The sequence below is a fragment of the Argiope bruennichi genome, chromosome X1 (assembly GCF_947563725.1).
Source record: "Argiope bruennichi chromosome X1, qqArgBrue1.1, whole genome shotgun sequence".
Taxonomy (NCBI): Eukaryota; Metazoa; Arthropoda; class Arachnida; order Araneae; family Araneidae; genus Argiope; species Argiope bruennichi.
The window spans coordinates 7148455-7170057 of record NC_079162.1 but is presented as its reverse complement, the minus strand read 5'-3'; the positions used below and the strand labels follow the sequence as shown (position 1 = coordinate 7170057).

The 21603-nt window shown below is 31.1% G+C and overlaps 1 protein-coding gene across 3 annotated transcripts in view; it reads right to left on the bottom strand.

Moving 5' to 3' along the window:
- Positions 1-21603, bottom strand: part of LOC129958380 (nuclear factor erythroid 2-related factor 2-like) — a 125360-nt gene that overhangs the window by 35135 nt on the left and 68622 nt on the right. For all 3 annotated transcript variants that reach the window (XM_056070839.1, XM_056070838.1, XM_056070840.1), the window contains 2 exons: positions 20758-20854; positions 17985-18310 (listed from right to left, as the gene is read on the bottom strand). In XM_056070839.1, coding sequence (XP_055926814.1) covers positions 17985-18310; positions 20758-20854 — 423 coding nt within the window. The remainder of the gene's footprint in view (positions 1-17984; positions 18311-20757; positions 20855-21603) is intronic.

Here is a 21603-nt window from a genome sequence, read left to right as displayed (position 1 = left end):
AGATTTCACTTATTGAATTTTTGAGTAACTGCATTTACATAAATTCTAGATTAATAAGTAAGAAATCTTTATTAATCAATGCATATCCATAAAAGAACTCCGAGGTTTTAAAAAAATCAACAGTATCAGTTCATTTTAAAGAAATCAGTACCTCTTCAAATTTTATTCACACCAGTTTCAGTTTGTTTCTTCAACACTAGGTAGCATCGTATGCCATTGACCTTGAAGTAACGATGCCACAACGAAAAGCTCAATATGTTATCTAGCTGATAAAAACTGGATTTGTTACCACTGTAAAGCGAAGCTTTCGGCGTTAGTATGATGGTAATGTGTCTAAGGATAAAACCATTTGTGAATGGCTACGTGCGTTTAAAGAAACGGGAAGCGCGTTAAAAGAAAAGTAGCCTAGTAGGTCAAAAAAATCTTTTTGGGCATACCCAAGTCAACTGTTCATAAGGTGGTTCACAAAGGGCTCCGTCTAACAGCGTACAAGGTATAACTTGCACACAAAATCAAACCAACAGAAAAAAACAAGAGTTTGCTGTTACTATGCAAGACATGATAAATACTAACAACGATTTTTTTTAATGTGATTATTACTGATAAGGCCATGTAAACGGTACTGTGAACCAACGCAATTGTAGAATTTGGGGTTCACAACTGCCTCACGAGTTCGTGGAACATCAACGTAACGCATCTAAATTGAATGCGGCCTTATGCAAAACCAAGTTATAGGTCCCTTCATTTCGGTGGAAAATTCCGAAAATCGAAATGTCTATTATGAAATGTTAGAGGAACATTTTTACCCCCAGTTGGTTGATATTGAGGCGGAGACGGATCCTGTCTACTTTCAGCAAGATGGTCAGCAACAAGTGGATTGGAAAGGCAGGGTGCGTAGTGAGAAATTGCTGCAAAAATTAAGCACCTTTGTATAAATATGCATACAAAGCCTGCATATGCATAGTCTGCAAAGCCTGCATATGCATCTGCATAGTCTTTCTGTTTTATAATAATGCATGGTTTGTATTCAAAAAAAAAAAAAATTCTTAAAAATTAATTTTGAATATATATTTTTAAAATTTTAATATTTATTTCTGTAACTACACAACATCTTCTATTGCAAAACTATGCCTTTTTGGATTTGACAAAAGCATAGAAATAATCATAAAAAACTATTAATACCAAAAAAAAATTAAGCCAACTTTTAAAAGATTTAACAATAAAGATTTGTGAGCTTTTTCAATATTTCTTAAAATTAAAATAAAATATCAGATAGATAAAACATTTCTGAAAATGTCGATAGTGATGTAGAAGCTCAGCATGAACACAAATTTTGTATTTGATTTTTATATAAGCAACAACAATTAAAATCCAACATGGCTGGGATGGAAAGCGTCAATTTCTCCCCGCACTGACTCAAATAAAGCTAAGAACTAAAGCATTCCTATGGCTATCATCACACGAACTGACATGTTCTAAATGTTTTTAAAATCACTTTTTCTTAGAAAATAATAGCAGCGTTCATAAATGACCAGACTAAAAAGAAATTGTCTTATCGCTTCTTATTTCTAAAAGCGCAGTAAAAGTCTTTTTTGAACGTTTACCGTTCCTAAAATTTAATGAAAACCTGCTTTTTAACCTAAAAGCAAAAATTCTTGCTTAAAAAAATTTCAGAAGAAACGATATATATATATATATTTTAGGAAAAAATGAAAATGCTTTAACAACTCCTAGTTTTCATAAATAACGGAAACAAATTCATAAACCAGCTCTGCAGTTTGAAGCAAAACGGAAATAAGTCAGCCAAAGCGTCTCCCCAAAACTTTCTCGCATTTTGCCTGGAAATGTCTTGTGTGGCATTGGATAGTAGTTACGGCGAGAATGAAATATTTTTATCGTGTGATCGTCGGCAAATGTTTTGGGATTCATCTCTGGCATGCGGTTGAAAGCATCTGAAAAGCGGGTTCTGGACGCATTCTTCTTAATTGATTAAAACATAAATTTGATTCAAAACTACACTTAGATTCACAAAATTACATGCCAAATTTGATATATTTATGTCACTACATTTTTGAGATATCGCATTTACATATTTCTGAAAATACAGACCGACATGCTGTGAACCCCTTGTAGGATTTGAAATTTGATTTTAGATGGTTAGACAATAGATATTAAATCTGTGTACCAAATTTTAACCATCTAGTCCTCTTCGCTTTGTAGTTATCATGCTAACTTATATTTGAATATTCGGACATACTTCCTCTAAATGGATGTTGCTGAAAATTTGATCGAAATCGTGGAGACTGTATACCAAATTTCATCCATCTAACTCAAAGTGTCATCTTTGTCACAGGCAGACGTTTTCGAATTCAAGGAGGTATGAAATGTGGAGATTCGTTATAATCTCGACGATTGTAATATTTTCTCTAAATTTTGTATACGAGAAAGTAAAAAGGTCCTTCAAATTTAAATAAAAGCACTTGTACTATCCTTTTTTTCAGCCCTTTTACTATCATTTTAACAGCTGCAGAATAATGAGATTCAACGATTCGAAGAAGCAATATCATTCTGAATTTCCTTCTAATAAAAATATTTGTTAGAAACAGTGTCCAAAACTAATTTCTCAGAAATTATTTTTTTAAAAATTACATTCAACCAAACAATTTTTTTATTATTCAAAAGCTATTCTTTTTTAACCTTTAAACCGTGTTAAAATAATTTCTATGCGATAATATGCGTTGATGTTATGATGAAAATACATTAAAATTCTATTTTTTTAATTAAATCTCGAATTAAAAATTTGAGAAATCCGTTCTTAGTGTGCCTGTAATGCCCAAAAAATAACTTCTCTAATTTCATGCTCCTACTTCAATGGCTTTATGCTAAACGTTGCTTAGGACAAGACTTATATATAAAGAGAGATTTCATTGAGGAAAAATTTCTATAAGAGTTATAAAAAGAAAAAAAAAATCATTATAAAATGACGGTACCTAAACCCTGAAAAAAAAAAAAAAACTTTTTTTTTTAAATTTTTTTTAAAAGTATTTAAGTACCAGATCCAACAGTTTCTTTTCTTTTCTTTTTTTTTTAATCAAACAAATTTAGCAAGATTAGTCCAACAAATAAAACTGTTGAAATGGATGGGACGTTCAAAAAATACCGTGAAAGATATCACGACCATTGAAAATTTAAGGCTTCAAGTTAAATTTTCATCATACTAGATTTTACGCAATTGACTAACGTAATTACATACCGCAATTAATTACAATTCAATATAGTACAGTTGAATACCTGTAGTAGGTCGTTCAAGCGATTGCTCAAAAACGATATATTTATGAGAATACTGATAGAACATGTTAGTGTTTTTAAAAAGCAGCTTTTTCCATGTTCGATATATCGTTTTGACGCATCGAATTCATCCTGCTATTTTCATATTTCCCGTTGATTGGGCCATATCGCATATTCTTCTTTAACAACACATAAAAGTTTTAATATATACTTACCAAGCATAACTTAAATAAATTCTTCTACATCTAAAACATTAAAAATTGAAATCGGAATGTTTATCGATTAGCAATAAGTATGGCATAGTACCCATTTCGTACGGAACCTTCCAGATAACTATTCCAGTATCTTAGTAAATAGCAATACACATTGTTGAAGTAAAAGGGAACAAATAATAATTTTTAAAAAAAAGAAGGGAAAAAAAGAAAAGAAAGAAAAAGAATCATTAAGCGCCATCTTATTATGTGCTGGAAGGCCTGCAATACTTCTGCGAATTCTTTCCTTTTGTTGGTTTTCTTTTTTGAAACATCAAAACCTTTACGACCATGATTCCGAATTATCATATTTAACTTGTGGAGAAACAAAACAAAATGAAAAGCTATCTTCGTCTTCACGAAAAAATTAAGCACTTTTTAAAGACCTTTTCTGAAAATTAAGCTCTTTTAAGGTGCTTAAAATTGGTTTTCAAATTTAAGCACTTTCATGACGCTAAGCACCCTGCCTTGGCTTCCAAAGAGCCCGGATCTAAGCACATTAATTTTTTTTTTTTTTTTTTTTCTGGGGACAAGTCAAGAATCTTATTTACGCTGATAAAATTCAGGACGTAAAGCATCTCAGGCAAAGGATAATCTCTTGTGTGGCAAACATCACTCCACACATGCTGGCTAGGGCATGGGAAGGAACTGAATACCATTTGGATGTGTGCCGTGCCACAAACGGGGCACATATTGAAATCTAGTCTATGGTAAAAATCTTGATAAATTAACCTTTAAGTACATATATATAACATTAACCTAATTTTATGATTGAATTAAAAAATTTTTTTTTATCAAAACCTCGGAGTTTTTTTATGGTAATATTCGTATGCACATCATATGGGAGATTTTTAAAAAATATCAGTTATTAATTTGCCATAAAATAATAAATATTATTGGCGGTACAGGTTACTACTGTGTTCCAAGACTTAAGATCATTTCCTATTATATAATAGATAATTCAAAATGCATGAAAAATATAAGTTCTTATTACATTAAAACCTTGTTCCTAATTCCCGACGATGAAGATTGTCAAAGGTAATTAAAAACACAATACTATTTTAAAGGACTATATTATATCTTAAAGTAGAAACTGAAGTATACTCGTAACCGTTATATTCTTCAGATCCAAGAAATATATAACTTCCGTTACTTACTATGCAAATAATCGATGCAGGGAATGAATAATGAAACTTCAGGAAGTTTGGTTTTCATTTTTTTTTTTCAAACGGTAGCAACTAAAGTAAAAACTTGAGAAAATAAAATGGGGGAAAGTGTTGCTCGTCTTCCTCTAGAATGCTTTAAAGAAGGCATAAGTTCCACAGTTCGCAAAGTCTTCATTGGTGCGACTATAGCCACTGTTCGTAATTACTCTAACTGGTCCTACTTCGTATACGTGAAAGTAATAAGTATTTGTATGCTGTTAACTGTCATGTTAATTTGCAAAACGGAACCATTATAGATCTTCAAGGGGTATGTACGAGTCCCTTCTTTAAGTTTGTGTACCGTTTTCAACACTTTCTTAACATTATATATGGCTTTTGAATCAGGTTTTAATCAAAAAAGAACTATGTCCACATACTTTTTTATGCAATAGTATACATTTTACTAGCTAGATGAATTACTCTTGCTCTTGGTGATAAGAAATGTTCCACCAATAATAGAACGAATAATTCCCTAGTCCTTAATTACCCAGTTACTGAAGATTTCATAAATGTTGTCCAAAAAGTGATAGATTTGAATATTATTCAGCATCAGCTTTATTTTCAATGGAATTCTACAATAAATTAAGAAACATTTCAGTAATTTTGCCTTTCTGTTAGAATACATAAAAATAATTTTTAAGAATAGAATCTATGTTTTTTTTAAATGAGTATATTTATAAATGAATAAATTCTAGATATAATGGAAAAATATTAAATCTTAGCTTCTTTTCCGAAGCAAATATTCTTTCGTGCTATAAACTAAGTATTTTTCTCAAATTATGACACCCTCACCTTTCTCATTCAGAAACGGAAGATGAGAGCCATCTCATTGCTTTGTGTAGCCCAGATTCAGAGAGAGAATGCCAATTTCTAAATCTAAACCAAAGAGAACAATGCAACATCAAGTTGCCTGAGTCAGCAATTTTTGCCTCAACGACATACGGTTACCTGATGATCTCCATATAATAGGTCCTGAACTAAATACATTCGTCTTACACCGTGAACTATGATATTAATGCAATCAGTTGGAAATCAACGAAGAAGCTGCATTCAACTAAACCGAAGAAAATGAGGAAGCAACGGGACGATACGGGGAAATGATAAGCCAGAAAATGCAATATTTTTCCCAACATACGGACTATCTAGCGATGCTCCTTGAAAGTAACTTGAAAAAAGATCGCAATCTCAATAAAATACGAATCGGATGCAACATTCCAATTAGTTTCTTCCTTTTTCTTTTCTTTTTGCTTTCGATTCAGAAATCCAGATATGGGTATTCAGAGATCTAGTTTGATAAATATTAGTTCCGCAACATTTTTAGTCAGTTTATTATGAAACTGATCTTCACAAATGAAAAAACGGTATTTGTTACCAAAATATGCTTTTAACTTACGATAAATGCATTTGAAAAAAATGAAAAATAGACAAATATGTTTAATGCGAAAAAAAAAAAAGAAAGAAAGAAAGAAATGTAAATGCTAGACCGAAATAAAATGGGTTACAACAAATCTAGTCCACTGAAAATTCAAAACAGCATACATGAGAAATTTGTTGATGTGTTTTTGGACCATTAGTTCATAACAATTTGTCGTTACTTATTTTGCAATTGGTGTTTCTTTTGAAATCCATTTAGCCTGCAAAATACAAACGAATCATCGCGATAGTACCTTCCATTACAGTAGGTACTTCTGTTACAGTCACAAGGTAACAGATTCGTAAATCCGACTTTTAGCGATATTAAAGAATACTTACTTTACCAACTCCTTTTACATAATAAATTTCATTTTTACATATAATCTGGGAAAAAGTATTATGTTAAAATATGAATTGTGATGACAAATATTTTATAGAATACATCCATCAGTGTTGCATAAATAAAGTATAAATAAATAATAAGATATTGTGTTATAAAAAATTAATGCGATTATTTTCAATGGTATTTCGGGTATTCAAAAATAGAGTTTTGCCCCTCTTCTATTAAAGTTTGGTACAACAGTGTTCTACATCACGTCCTGTATTCTTGAAAAGCATTTTAAGTTTCTCACTAGCAATTAATTCACAATGCCAAATTCTGGCAAATCGGTATTCAAGTTTACGGTCCTAAGATTGTTCCAATTTATGTGTTTTTTCACATAATGCTATAAAATTTCTAAAGCTTTACAAAAGCTAATTTTCATTCATAAATTTAAGGCATAAATACTATTCCGGACAACAGTAAGTAATAAAAGATACTATTCAGATAACTAAGACAAATGCACGAAGAACTTAATATTTTCTTATTTGTTTCGTAATCTACAAATTTGAAAGTAGCAAAATATACTTCAAGAGATAATTTAATCATTTGAAACTAGAATTTTTCTTCATTTCTATAATCCAATGAAAGATGGTTTTATAAATAATAACGATAACATTAATGACATTCAGATAAAAGAACTTCGTAATCTAAAGGCAAAATGTCCACTTCTCCAACAAAATATTGAGATTTAAAAAAGTTTTAATTTTAATTACTTTAAATGCTTCAAAACATACCAATTTCATCAATCAGCTAAATTAAGTTCAGTACATATTAGCAGAAGGCATTAAAATAATAGCGTAAGAAAATTCTCGCCTATCGAAGTGACATCAAAATTACTGGACCGAATATAACAAGATTCGCCTCCTTCTCCAATCAAGAATTGAAGCGTCACGAACAAAAGCAGATTTCTACTTCCGGGGTTTGTCTCAGGTGAAAGCTACCACTTTTCTCTGAAATTCTTACATTAATTTTTAGTTCAAAAGTACTAATCCATTACATCCTTATTTTGAAATAACACGAGGGCTATTTGCCATCGTGAACAAGGATGAACTTGAGCCAGAATTTCCACACCACACTAACAGTGGGAAGTATTTATGATAAAATTATCACCATAAAATACTTTTGATATGTTTTCAAGTTGAAACCATTGTTACTTACTTTTGAGTTACTTTATATTAGTTAATAGAACTCAAACCATTTATGTATTTATTTAAAAAAATATACAAAGTTATCTTTTTACTGTCGATAAGAGGAATCTAAAGATAAATTTGGTTTACTTACAAGTTTATGTTTAATTTAATACAGCAATTAATACAGCAAATTTTATAATAAAATTTTAATAATTTTAAAAAAAATCAAGGCATATATTTTTTACTTATAATATTCAGTAAAAATGAATTTGGCTGATTTTTTAGATCCTAAAGTACATTTTGATTCGCTATCACAAACCTTTTGGGTTTTACGAGAGCTGCTACCAGACATCTCAGGAAGTAGAAGTTGTAGTGACCCTATTATATGGTTTTGAAAGATATTGGCATCTTTATTTAAGAATTAAAAAAAAAAATTAAAAATTGTGACTGATAAGATTTTTCACAACCTCATTTGGCTATCAAATCCAGTGTGTGTCTTTTTTTCAGAATCTATAACTTCAACATTTCTTTTAATAATTGTGAAGTGGTGTGATCTAGTAAACTTCAATTTAAACAATGTCTTAGGGACAGTAATTGATTGCTTGAAAAATTGTGTGTTCGTATTTCGGAGCAATGGACGAGTAGAAAACATTCAATTTATTCTCAGTAAAATCTTTTAAAGAAGTAAACAACAACAACAAAAAAAGTGCTGTAACTCTCAGATAGTGTTATGCAAATTAACATAGTTTAAGAAGTGCAGTTTGTCAAAATTGAAAATGCGTTAATTTTATAGTCATTTTACCTACCTTATCCTCCTATTTTAAAAATGACTTTATATTTATTTTTATGATTTGTCTATCCGCTTCCAAATTCAATCCGCATGTGTGTAATGATTGCCCCCTTTGATTAATTTCATAATGCAGAAAAATTATCACAACTAATATTGAATATTAAAAACTTGCAAAACATAAAAAAACTTAACAATATGGAACTTCAAAAACTTTAACCTTCACTCAAAAGTCAGAGTAGAAATGCACTCGATCTTAACTCTGTATAGTATAACGATAGTATTTTTTACCTCGCGAACTTCAGTGTTAGAAGCACTGTCTCGTGGCGCCATCTGCGACTATTGAAATTTCATTATTAGGTTCATAACTTTCTTTTTACTCATCCAATTGAGGATTTCAACAGCTTTTAAATTTTCAGAACAACGCCAATCAGGTTGCAAATACGTTTTTGCGATAGCTCAACATTCATAAATAGATTGCTTTTACTGTTCAACATCAACTGAACAATTAAAAAAATCATGGAACTATAAGATAATTATATTATTATATATTTTAAATATTATGTATTTTTAATATTAATTTAGTAATTATTTAAGAAAAATTATAACAATAAAATGCAGTATTTTAACAGCATAATATTGTTTATTGATTTTATATTTACCAATAATTATCTTTCATTTCTTATTTATTCAAATTTTAAGTATAAAAATATATATATACATAAAACTCCAGTTTTGATATCTTTGGAACTAGCTCTAAGAAGAAATAGACACTGTTTCTTATATAAGGTGTGCAAAATGAAATACATTTTGATATTTATGCATGCATCCGTGATGCATATGAAAGAGACCAGGAGACAGGAGCGCATAGGCGGAGCCCAAAACAGCAATGGAAGTTCTGTAGTTTTTATGCGTGCCTAAGATTTCTTTTGAATCAGTAAAACATTAATTTATAATAGTATTGTTCCAAGTTCGAAGCCGCTTATGCTACTGAGCCCCATTTATGCATACGCTACCGACTGCCAAGACTTTCTGCTAATGAGGAGAAAAAGTTTGAAGATAGGGATAATGGCTGAAGTGTCCTCCTCGTCATCTAACTATGGATCAAATTTATGAGATCTGTCCCAAAATAGCATACATATTATTTCAAAACTGAAGGAAAATAACATTAAACAAGAAATTTTTTTCAACTTGAGCTTTATTTTAATATTTCAATCGCTCAAATAGCCTTCCGGGTCATATGGTAACCAAATATAATAGAAAATAAGATAAATATTGAAATCAAGGACAAACATTCGAAATAAAATTTGACTGGTCATTTCAATGACGAAATGAGAGGCAATTTCCTTAAGAATAATGACAATGATTGCTTCATCTACATCAGGATTCAAGCCACAGTATTTATTACAGAAAATCAACTCATTCTTAAATACTACTTTGAAAATATATTCAAATTCTTCCCTGTGACCTTTCTAAAATGCATGATAATTTTAGATGCCTCTGTGACAATTTAAATTATCGGGAAGATTCATTCAAACATCAAGTTTGGAAACCTTATCATAATTTATATTTGAACAGTATTTTAACATTGGAAAAAATTCAAAAATTCCAGATTAGAAAAAGCACAAATTCCGGAAAACAATTACTCCACTCTTGTTACAGATTATTATTTTTTTTAAATTTAAAATTTCAAAAAATCGATTACTAAACAATATTTAATTGCAGTACTCTACTGCAGTTAAATATTGTGAAATCATCTTTAATTTTGATCTGAATGTGTGTGTGTGTGTGTGTGTGTGTGTGTGCGTGCGTGCGTGCGTGCGCGCGAGTGAGTGAGTGAGTGAGCGAGCGAAATGAGGAAAAGCTCATGAAAACTTTACCCCTGTGATTATATACTGTGACATTTTGATAGGGACTTCTTACACGTGTCTACAACAGACAAGGGAATCATAAGGATCTTTTAGAAAAATTTGTTTAGATCAGTAATTTTTTATCCCTTCACTCAGAGCATAGGAACTGTTGACGAAAGCATTTTTATAGAGTTTTCTGTTGCATTAATTAAATAGAAAAAGTGGAATGGGATCAGGAAATAACAGAATATTTTAGAATGATGTTAATATATGCTGTATTGAGGTAAAAAATTACGCTAAATATATATTTTTAAATGTTAACTATATATAATTATAACTGAACGAAATGCTTGTTAGATAAACAGAAAAAATGTGACTTAACAATATTGCGATATAATAATTTCAAAATTATTTCTGAAATAAATCTCTTATATTTAATTTTGAATAGTTTAAAAACTATTTTATTAATAAATTTTAATTAATTTTTTAATTATTTTACTAAGAACTAAAAATAAATTTTTTAAAATTAGTTTTTGCAGTCTCCATTAGTCTTGACCATAAGGATTTGGACAACTACTATAAAACATTAAAATAAATTCAATGAAATTTGTAAGCTAAATATATATATTATATATATATATATATATAGGAATAATGATACTATTATTTAATGGTATTAATAAAAATTATTTAAAATAAAATCTTCGGTTGTAGTTTTATTTCGAACGAAAAGATGAATAAACTCTTCCTAGATATTCATGTGGCTATCAAATCGACAAGAATGTAGAGATCAAACACAATTATGTCCAAAATTTGATACTGGTCTACAATTTTGGACAGAATTCTATATCTTTTGAATAATCATAATTACATACACAATTCTTTTTTTTTTTTTTAAGCAAGGGAAGAGAAACTCTGAAAAACAAAGTTTTCAAAATCTTGAGACCAAATATTTTGATATTTAAATTACTTTCTCTTTGTATCCATTGAATATGATGCAGATATACGTGTTTTGAAAAAACAGTCATTGATTTCTTTAACAACTTTATTCTTCGTGATTTCAATGAAATATCCATTTTTTAGCTTTTGTCGAAACGTTTTTGCCCAAGCCATGACAAACATAATGCAATGTACCAAAAAGGGAGACAGAAAGCGAGAAGAAGAGAACGCAAGAAAGTATTTGGAAGTGTGTGAAAGTAGTTTTATAGAAGAATTTACACTCTTAGTCTTTTGATTTCTGGGGCAAAAAATAGCATGTGCAACTCAGACGTTTTCAAGTTACAATGAAGACGGAGTTCAAGCAATTAGGAAATTATTTTCAAAACATAAATTAATTTGAAAGTATTATATATTTCTTTTACAGCATTATAGTTATCATTAAGTCTACTGTAGTGCTTTTCATTGTGAATGCACTTATAGATGTTCATTAAAATCTGCATTCTTACAAACTTGCCACGTGTCATTCTAAAAAGACAACCTGTGGCACCAACTACTGTATCTGAAATTCTTTAAGAAATTTAGTTATTAAAACCACCTATGCTTTTTTTCTCTCCTAAAGACAGAGACTGTTTTTCATTATTATGCAGAATAATACTGGGGGTGCAAGAATTCCTTCTGCACTGCCTTCTTCCAGACTTTACTATAGTTTGAAATAAAAATTACCCAAAAAACAATTTTGAAAGAAGAAAAAAACATTCAAATTTATCTACAATAATTTTTAAATACTTTTTAAATTTAATATTGATTATTTCTATATTTTCTTTATTGTTCTTTTCAAATTTCATGCAGGGGGGAATTTTCTACCATAAAACTTTTTTAAACTCTGCTTCTCATTTGACGATTTCTGCATGGTTGAAAGTACCTTTGTAACAATGGGATCTATGCATGCTTCCTCATTAATTCGACCAACTATCATCACCTGCGTATATCCTAAACAGGATTTCAACAAGTGTAATTTGTGAAGCACACATTGCAGTTAATTTTCCTAAAGAAAAATTCAAACCTGTTTAGATTACCTTTTACACACAATTCGTGGCTTAGCTGTTAAAAGCTTCATTTGTAAAGGTGAGAGATCTATAAATTTAATCCCTCTCTTGGATTTTTTTTTTTTATTCTTTACGTAATTATAAAAGCAGATGTATCACAGCTGTACAAATTTTTTAAAAAAAGTACTCAATTCAGATTTCTTAAAATTAATTTCTTATTCATATGATTTCTCTCTAAAAAAATTGCACTGATTAGTCACTTAATCGCAGATACAATGCTAAGGTCATTTGATTCTCATTTTAAGATGGCTACAACTTTAATAACTTCTAGGCAAAGTATGATTGTTCAGAAGAAAGATCATAAAAATAATAAACTAATTATTTAAATCGCAAAATTGATTGTTCTCTATTATTAATTTGAATAATTATTTTACATCCGTTTTTAAAATTACATAATTGGTGGTGATGGCGGTGGGGAACTGCCAGTAGGGAGATGCAATCCCAAGCTCTCGTTCTTATGCAAGCTTACCCTCCATCTCACAGGTTGCGTGAAAAGGATGAAACATACAGCATATATAAATCAAGCTTTAATTTTTCAAACCCCCTATTTCTAGCAAAGAGAGCCTTAAAGACTATCTTGTTGAAATTCTAGTCTTGATTTATAAAATTGATGAAAAAGAACCAGATTGATGAGGGAATGTACACTCATGTACATAAATTAAGGATAATTCAGAGTCACGCAGAAATCGAACTCTAAAATACATATATCACCCGTAAAATGACTACACACATCTTCCTTTTCCGAGCATTTCCGATTACTATGGCGTATTCCTACTTATATATGAAACTCAGAAGTAATACTGATAGCGTGTTTCTGCCTTCTGATCACAACAACGTATAAATTATTGATTTGATGAAAATACATTTGAAATGACGCATTGTTCCCAAATTGCACTTTAATGCAATTCCCAATTGCAATAATATGCAAATTGCAGGAAGCCACCAGATGACACCGGTAGTACGTCACAATGATGAGAATGTAAGAGAGTTATGTATAAGGAATACAGTGAAAGAAGTAAAATTATTTGCAAGCGCTTTATACGCCTTTCAGGGCAATAACAGCATAGATATGACACAAAGGACGCATTTGGATGATTTTTTTACGTGGTAGAATTATCGGCCGTCTGGAATGCGGCCTTTGAGGAAGCTGGAAGCATCCGAGGAACTTGGAATCGCCCAGAGTGTCATCTCCAGGCTTTGGCAACGATTCCAAAATGATGGTAATGTGAGTAGACGTTACAGCACAGGTCGCCCCCGAGTTACAAAGCCGAATGAGGACCGGTATTTGGCAGGTACTGCCAAAAGAAACAGACGGAGCACAGCATCAGACCTGTCTCGACAACTTTCTTCAGCTACTGATACGACAGTTACGACATAGAGCAGATTGGTCTATATGCTCGTAGGCCTGTCAAATGTGTTCCACTTACTGCAACTCACTGTGGCCTGCGGTTAGCCTGGAGTAGAGAGCATAAATTGTGTACACCGCAACAATGGGCTTGTGTGATGTTTTCCGATTAGTAGAGGTTTAGCTTGCAGTCTGATTCTCCCAGGACTTTCATATGGAGAGCGCCAGGTATCCGTTACCATCAAGAGAACATCATTGAACGTCACCGTTACGGTGGTGCAGAATTGCTTGTTTGGGGAGGAATTATTCTGGGTTCCAGAACTGACCTGCATGTTCAAATTGGAACGACAGGCCAAATCTATCGGGACGTCATTCTGGAACAACATGTACGTTTATTTCGGGGCGCTATAAGCACAGAAGTCGTATTTATGGATGACAGCGCCCGTCCTCACCGTGCCTACGATCGTAGGATATCACCCGCACGGACTCGCCAGCATTCTCACCGGACTTGAATCCAGCAGGGGTGTTTGTGGGACCCAAAAAAATCCCCTGAAACTTTTACGGACTTACTACCGGCATTTTGGAGTTTCGAGAAGGGGGGGGGGAGAAATGAAAAATTACAATTATGAAGTATTGAATGACCTAATTATAAAAGTTCAATGAATTACTTTTTTTGCAAAATTAATAACCATAAATTTTCAAACATTACTACATTTTATGCAAATCTTTTAAATTACCTGAATTAATTTTTTTAAGAAAAATTATCTAATTTCTGCTGCTTTTTTTTAATTTTCTGATGTTTGTGGGCTTGTCTTTCTTTTGTGGTGAACTTCATAATTGCAGGAAGGTTGACTTTTATTTTCCTCATTTACAGTTGAAGAAATTTCCTCGAGAACTGCACATGCAGAGGTAGAAGCAGTTTGCTTTTCTGCTAATGTAGAAGGTTTTTCAGAGACTTTTATAGGTGACTCATCTGAAATACATGTTTTTAAGTTCTCTTGATATGTTTTCCAACTTCTGTTCATATTCAGTAAGAGATCTTTGTGAATTGGATCAGTCATTGGATTTTTTGAGCCATATTTTTCACATGAGGTTTCTTTAGAAGCCATTAAATCATATTTAATAGTCTGCACTGCATCTAGGGAATCAATCTTAAGAGAGGTTCTATAGTCAGTGACAAGTGTATCCATTAAGTTGAATGCACTTTCCACTAATGGGCCATGGAAGCAGCTAAGGCAGGCTTTGACCAATTTAGCCAATGTAGGATACTTATAATCATTTGTGAAATCATCTTTTAAATTAAAAACTTTAGACCAATATTTATCAATTGTACACTTGACTTGATTTCCACTTTCATCAGATGTGTAGAGCATTTCTTTGGTGATATCAATATCACTCTGGTATAACCTTATTTCAGCTTCTACTTTTGACTTTTCATTATCACTAAAAATATGGGACATAAAAGATGATAATTTTTCAAAAGCTAATATTGTACTGGTTTTACCTCTTAGCTCTGGATCTAATGCTGTAAAACTAATTAGATATGAATTTTTAAGGGGTAATTTCTGTTTCATATGCTGAAATTTCTAAATGAAATTCTCTTGCGTACATAAATAAAAAAATATTTCAATAAGCGAAACGAAAAATTTACACGTGCATCAATAAATGAAACGAAAATTTTACACAGCGAAGAAAAAAAAGTTCCGAAGCGATCAATGACAAATAGCTAATACGGCGAAAAATCCCCCTTCTCTACTTATTGGCGCCACGCCAGTAGAGATAAGACCTTTGAACCCAGAGTCACGTTATCGCACATCTGGTCGAACGAAGTCTCCCCCTTTTTTTTCTGCCGCGCCTACTTGCCGAAAAGAATCCAGAAGAGAATGTCCGAGAACCGGGGGAATGAGTCATAACTCGCAATAAGGAAAGAACAAAAAAGAAGTTTTTTCCCCCTTTTCACGCATTATCACTGCCTTTGGAGAAAGAAAGGAAAAGTTTTCACCACACACACTGACCTTGCGTTTTCTGCTTTAAAAGCAAACAAAATTACCCAGATCAAAATAAATAATTCATTATTATTCCTACTTCCTTTTGAACGACGATCCCCGGAAATTCCGGGGTTTCCCCGGAGCACAAACACCCCTGATCCAGTAGAGCATGTGTGGGGCATGCTTGGTCGACGAGTTGCAGCCCATCAACCACCTCCTACATGTCTACCGGAACTTCGGAGAGCATTGCTTGATGAGTGGTGTAAATGTCCCCGAAATCAGATCGACAATTTGGTAGCATGCCTAGGCGTTGTACGGACTGTATTGCATCGTCTGGGAGACATACTATGCATTAATCATCATACCAACCATATAAATAGTTTTTTTTTTTTTTTTTTTTTTGTAATTTGCTCCAGGGAGCAACATTTTATTAATGATATCAAAAATATAGCATCTTTTTTGCTCTTTACCTTTTGTTTCATAAATAGGCTTTACAAATAAGTCACTTTTATTTTGCATCTGATTCTTTCTATTCCTGAACTTGCATTATCCTTAATTTATGGACATGAGTGTGTATAAATCCCCATCGTTAGTTAAATATCCTACAGAGGAAAAGAAAAGAAAAGAAAAATCGAGAATCCTATACAAATGTGCATGTTTGAGCAGAAGAAAATTAGGATAAAGGAAAACTGCAACACTCAGGAAGGGATAAATCCCTAGAAGGATAGGATAAATTCTAGGGTTTAACGGTTTTTCAAACCCATTTTTAAAAGACCGATTTTTTAAAGTAAATTTATCACATTTGAAAACCGGTTTTCCGGAACGCCTGGATATTCCTCTTTTTAAATAAAAACAAATATTTCGAATTTTATCGGTTGGGACCTATTCGTGAAGCAGCTGAAGGCTTAGGGCAACGAGATGTCAATTAATTAAGAAGTAAAGGTATATTTAAATTTCTGTTAAATGAACTAAATAATTTAAACACTGAAATAAGTTTGAAATTATTATATGCTTTAGAAGAACGAATTCAAGAAAGAAGACAATTAGAATTAGCAACTCGTCTGCTGTATTTGCAAAATCCATAAAACATTTCTAGCTCAGCGAAGAAATCTAGTGTACGTTCTTTAGCTTCAAAAAACAAAATTATTAAGTTATCTGGAAAGATACTGTCTAGAATATTTCCTAATTCTTATGTGAAAACCGATTCCGATGAAGAGAAAATCGTAGAATACTACTCATCACAGTAATGCTTTTTTAAAAGAAGCCATGGAAAAATCCATTCATAAGTTTCGTGAAAACCCTGAAGAAAAACTTACAAATCCAAACACACTGAAAGCTGAATGTTCATTATTTGAGGCAACGAACAAAAAAAATATTTGTTATTTGATGCCATGACAACTATAAAACCAATCTCAGTAGCGAATGAAATAGTGAACGAGAATTTTCGAGGCAATGTTGTGTCCAAAATAAGAACAAGACTTAGCCACCATTCAGTGGATATTTTAGGTTTTTTAAAACCCTATTTTCTTAGGAGAAATTAAAATTAGTGAAAATAATATAAATATTATTTGAAATTGTTGTTTGTGCTTTCGTTATTTTGTGTAAGCAATATGTATATGTAATCCTTAATTTTTTTTATATTTTGATTTTGACTCTGATATTGATTTCGTTTTTTGTTATTGTATATAAATTAAATAAAATATTTTTCCCTATTCTATTTTTTTTGACAAAAATTCGAAAACCAGCTTTTAGAAAATATTGAATTCGAAAACTGGTTTTTTAAAAAATCGGTTTTTGTATAAACTCCAATAAATTCCCTCAAATAACCTTCATTTTTTTTTCTGTTTTTCTGTTTAATATGAAAGCACTGAAAGAAAGTTTGTTGGCGGATTTAGATATAACATCCAAAACCCAAGGAATAAGTGAATAGATTTATAAAATGAAAAAAGTTGGGGATGCAGGAGTTCTGCACGATACGTTTCTGAATTTATTTTATATAAAAAAAAGGCAAGATAAAACATTTTTCATAAACTATTATGACGCTTTGAAAAAACAAAAGCAAGTAGAAAGGTGGAATTGCAAAAATGTAGCTAACTCATTAAAATGCTGCAATGCGAGCATTACAAAAATTTGAATCACACCAGTCTGACAGCTACGCAATTAGCTTCCGATATTTCAATTGAAATAATATTAAAAACATTTACCCCCCCCCCCATTTTTTTTTTTTTTTTTTTTTTTTTGATTAGCCAACAACTCTTCTTTCTGATTATATGCAAGCAACAAAATTTAAGAATACTTACCGTAGGGCTAGTTCCACTTGATTCAGTCAAAGTCTCAAATTGTTCAAGTTCTTTCTCCAGGTCTTCGATTTGTGATAAGTAATCCGAATCAACAGAAATATCTTCATTTAATAACTGTGTCAGTTGAGTGGGAGAAAATACTTCAGTAAAATTGCAAAATTCGTTGTTTTCATCAAAAGGCAAATATGAATCATGAGATAAGGCACCCAAAGTACCATTTTCTTCAAGTAAACCAGCTTCAACCAATTTAGCATCTTTTTTAAGAATCTCATCATCAATATTGTGGCAATCAGTAAGTTCTGAGAATTCTTCAATAACATATTCACCTACAAAGACAGACTATCACAGAAACTGAAAGATAATCAAAATATAGTCATGACAAAAACAATACAAACGACGATTCATACTGAATGGGGCAAAATGAATAACATAGTACCCTTTAACTGATTTATTTAGCTGAAGCAAATTTATTCTGAAACTAAAATTTTACATGAGCAACAGTGAAAAATTCTTCCAGTACGAAATCGCCAATAAAAGGCTCTAGGAAAAACGTTCACTACCGTCATTATTACCAAACCATCGCCTAAAGATTTATGAGTGGATTTGCAACATAAATTAGAGGTGGATGGTTTCGTAAACAGACAATTTTACCCTAACATATTCTCAATGTGATTATTCACTCAGAGGAAGAGGCTTCATTCTGAAGCAAGACGGTGCTCCACACAATGGCATAACAACGTACTCAATATATGCACAATTGTCCATCGCTGGACTGGCTGTGTCAGGTCAAATGATACCCTATTGCTTTCTTGGCTGCCGAAATCCCAAGATTTTTACGTTTACCTTTCCCTTTACGTTATTATTATTATTATTTTTTATTTGTATGGGGTGATTTTTGTTCCCCAGGACGTGCAGCAACTGAAGCAGCAGATAACTGACGTGTTGGATTCATTCGCAGCGGATATTCTATGACGAGTGTGGTAGGAATTGGAATGCCGCATAAACATTTACCGTGTCACTAGAGGTATATACATAGAGCATCTATAGAAACTTGGATAACTGTAGTTTCACGATAAATTTACCAAAATAAATTAGTTACAGCGTTCACAGGTATGATATATATTTATTTTTTCGTTTCCATTCAATATGAATCACCTTGTATTTATTTATAGAGATATTACATAGTAACATTTTTTCAAATCATACATTAAAAATAAAAGGTTTATTTTTAAAACCTTTATAACCTATAAGAAGGGAAAACTACTTATAAATAATGACAAAGAAAGGGGCTTTTTTAAAAGAACATTAAGAATGATTGCATATGCCTTTCTAAAATGAATAAACATACAAATTATCATATGTAGACAAAAGTGGAAAAAATACTAGCATAACTTTGCTCCAAAATAGCTAAAAATATATTAACGTTTTCTTCAAAAAGCAGCAATAAATCAACTATATTTGCTCAGCAATTTTAATCACCCGACAATAAAAATGTATGTTTATAAATACTTGGTATACATTGTGGTTGAATTCTTATTTTTTAAAAGGAATCAAAAGTGCAGAAAAATCGTAAAATGAGGTAAACATATTAAAAAGAATGGAGGAGGGGGGGGAATAATTGGAGAAAAAGTTACACTCAAATATAATGTAGTGGGAAAATTGAAAAATCACATCTTCATTGATAAAATACAATGAAACAAGAAACAATAATATTATGGCAAAAGTCCCACTTGAGTTTGATTAGATAGTATCAATTGCTGAACACAATTGTAGAAATGCAACAACACTTTTTATTTCTAGGCGAGGCATAGAATAAATCTCTTCTAAGAATTAAAATATTAATTCCTTACAACTAAAATTAGCAAAAAAAAAAAAAAAAAAAAAAAAAAAAAAAAAAATGAGTGAAGTACTATATTTTTACAATTGTGACAGAATTCCACAAATAAATAAGAAAAGAAATTATTTAAATTTTATACCTATCCATGACTTGCAGCAATAAACAACACAAGATGTATAAGCTTTTATCAACATTCAGTTTTAGGAAATTAAATGAAATACCGTGTAGGAAAACAAGCACCTGCATCTTTACCAAGGGTGTAATAGCAGGAATGCCGACCCAGCATGCTTTATTTTATGAGAAATCAATATGATAAAATTATATGATATTTCTTCAAAAAGCGCGTCTGTTGCGAAAACCTCACCTTTGTAAATATAATTTATATTTCAAATTAATAAAAGTAATGAGCCATAGGCAAGATGTAGAGAGGAGAATCAAAAATATTAAGATTACAAACATTTAAATGTATTTTATGTTTCTGACTTTGAAAATATTTTTTATATTACTTATCAAAGTCATGATTTATATTGAAATTACTTAATTTTAGCATATCTTGAAATTAGTTTAAACTTTAAAAAATATTGTTTAACATTTTTATTACATTCGTGTTTGAACCACATTATGCATTTATTTTGTAATATTTTAATGTTTAATGTTTACTTTAAAATAAAATATTAAATGACTTTAAAATATGATTCGTATAATTGGTAGTATTTTATTATTCTGCGATTTCAATACTTAGATAAAATAATAGCATCTTTTAAATGTAAAAAAGTTATTTTATAGTGAAGGGATGTGCTTAATTTTGTCCTTCAACAAATACTATTCAGGTCAGAGTGTTTCAACATTATTTATACTATATGATTACATCACTGACTTTTTAAAATACCCACACACTTCAAGAGTTAGTTCAAACAAATAACAATAGTATCTTACCTGTTTCTGAATCGATAGTGTAATTGAGACCAGCAAGAAGATCTGGGACAGGGGAAGCCTCTTCACATGTTTCAGGTTCTGGCTGATTGTAGAGATCCTAAAACATTCAATACAAAACAACAAACTTCTATGAAACAAACAATTTATGTGTGATTATATAAAATACATATCCAAACTATGAATGTTCCACCAATACTGTTACTGTTATACAAACAAAAACAAGATCTTAAGTAGCATAATTGCCACATTTAGACTTCCTCTCAGTGTTTTGAAACCTATTAAAATTTTAAAAACAAAAATAGCGTCTGACCTCTTGAAGACTTTTATGGTTGCTTTTTGAAGACTTTTACATTTAATTCTAAGGCTTTCAAGTTTATTTGAAAAATTAGTGATTTAAAGATTTAAATACTCTACCACAATCTGTCTCATAGATGAAGTAGGATTTCATTATTATTAGCATATGGCTTATATTTTTGGAGTGATTATATATGAAAAAAAAAAAAAAAACTATTCAGGAATTTTTGTTTGTGCATACATAAATGCAAAATCAGGCATATGCATTATTTAAATTTCGATTTATAGTGAAAAATTACCCTTGGGCCAATATTTCCGAGAGAAAGAAAGCCATTTGTATGATAGCATTTCATCAGGGAAATTTTTCCATTTCAATTTGAATAAATGTGCTTACTGAATTTAATAGTAAATAACGATGCTAACATACAAATGAAAACATCAAAATGAACACTAAAAAATGAGCTGAAATTTAAAATAATGAGATAGTACACGCTTTAAGAGAAAGAGAAAAAGCACTGCAAAATTCTTTCTTAGATAACTGAACATGATAGG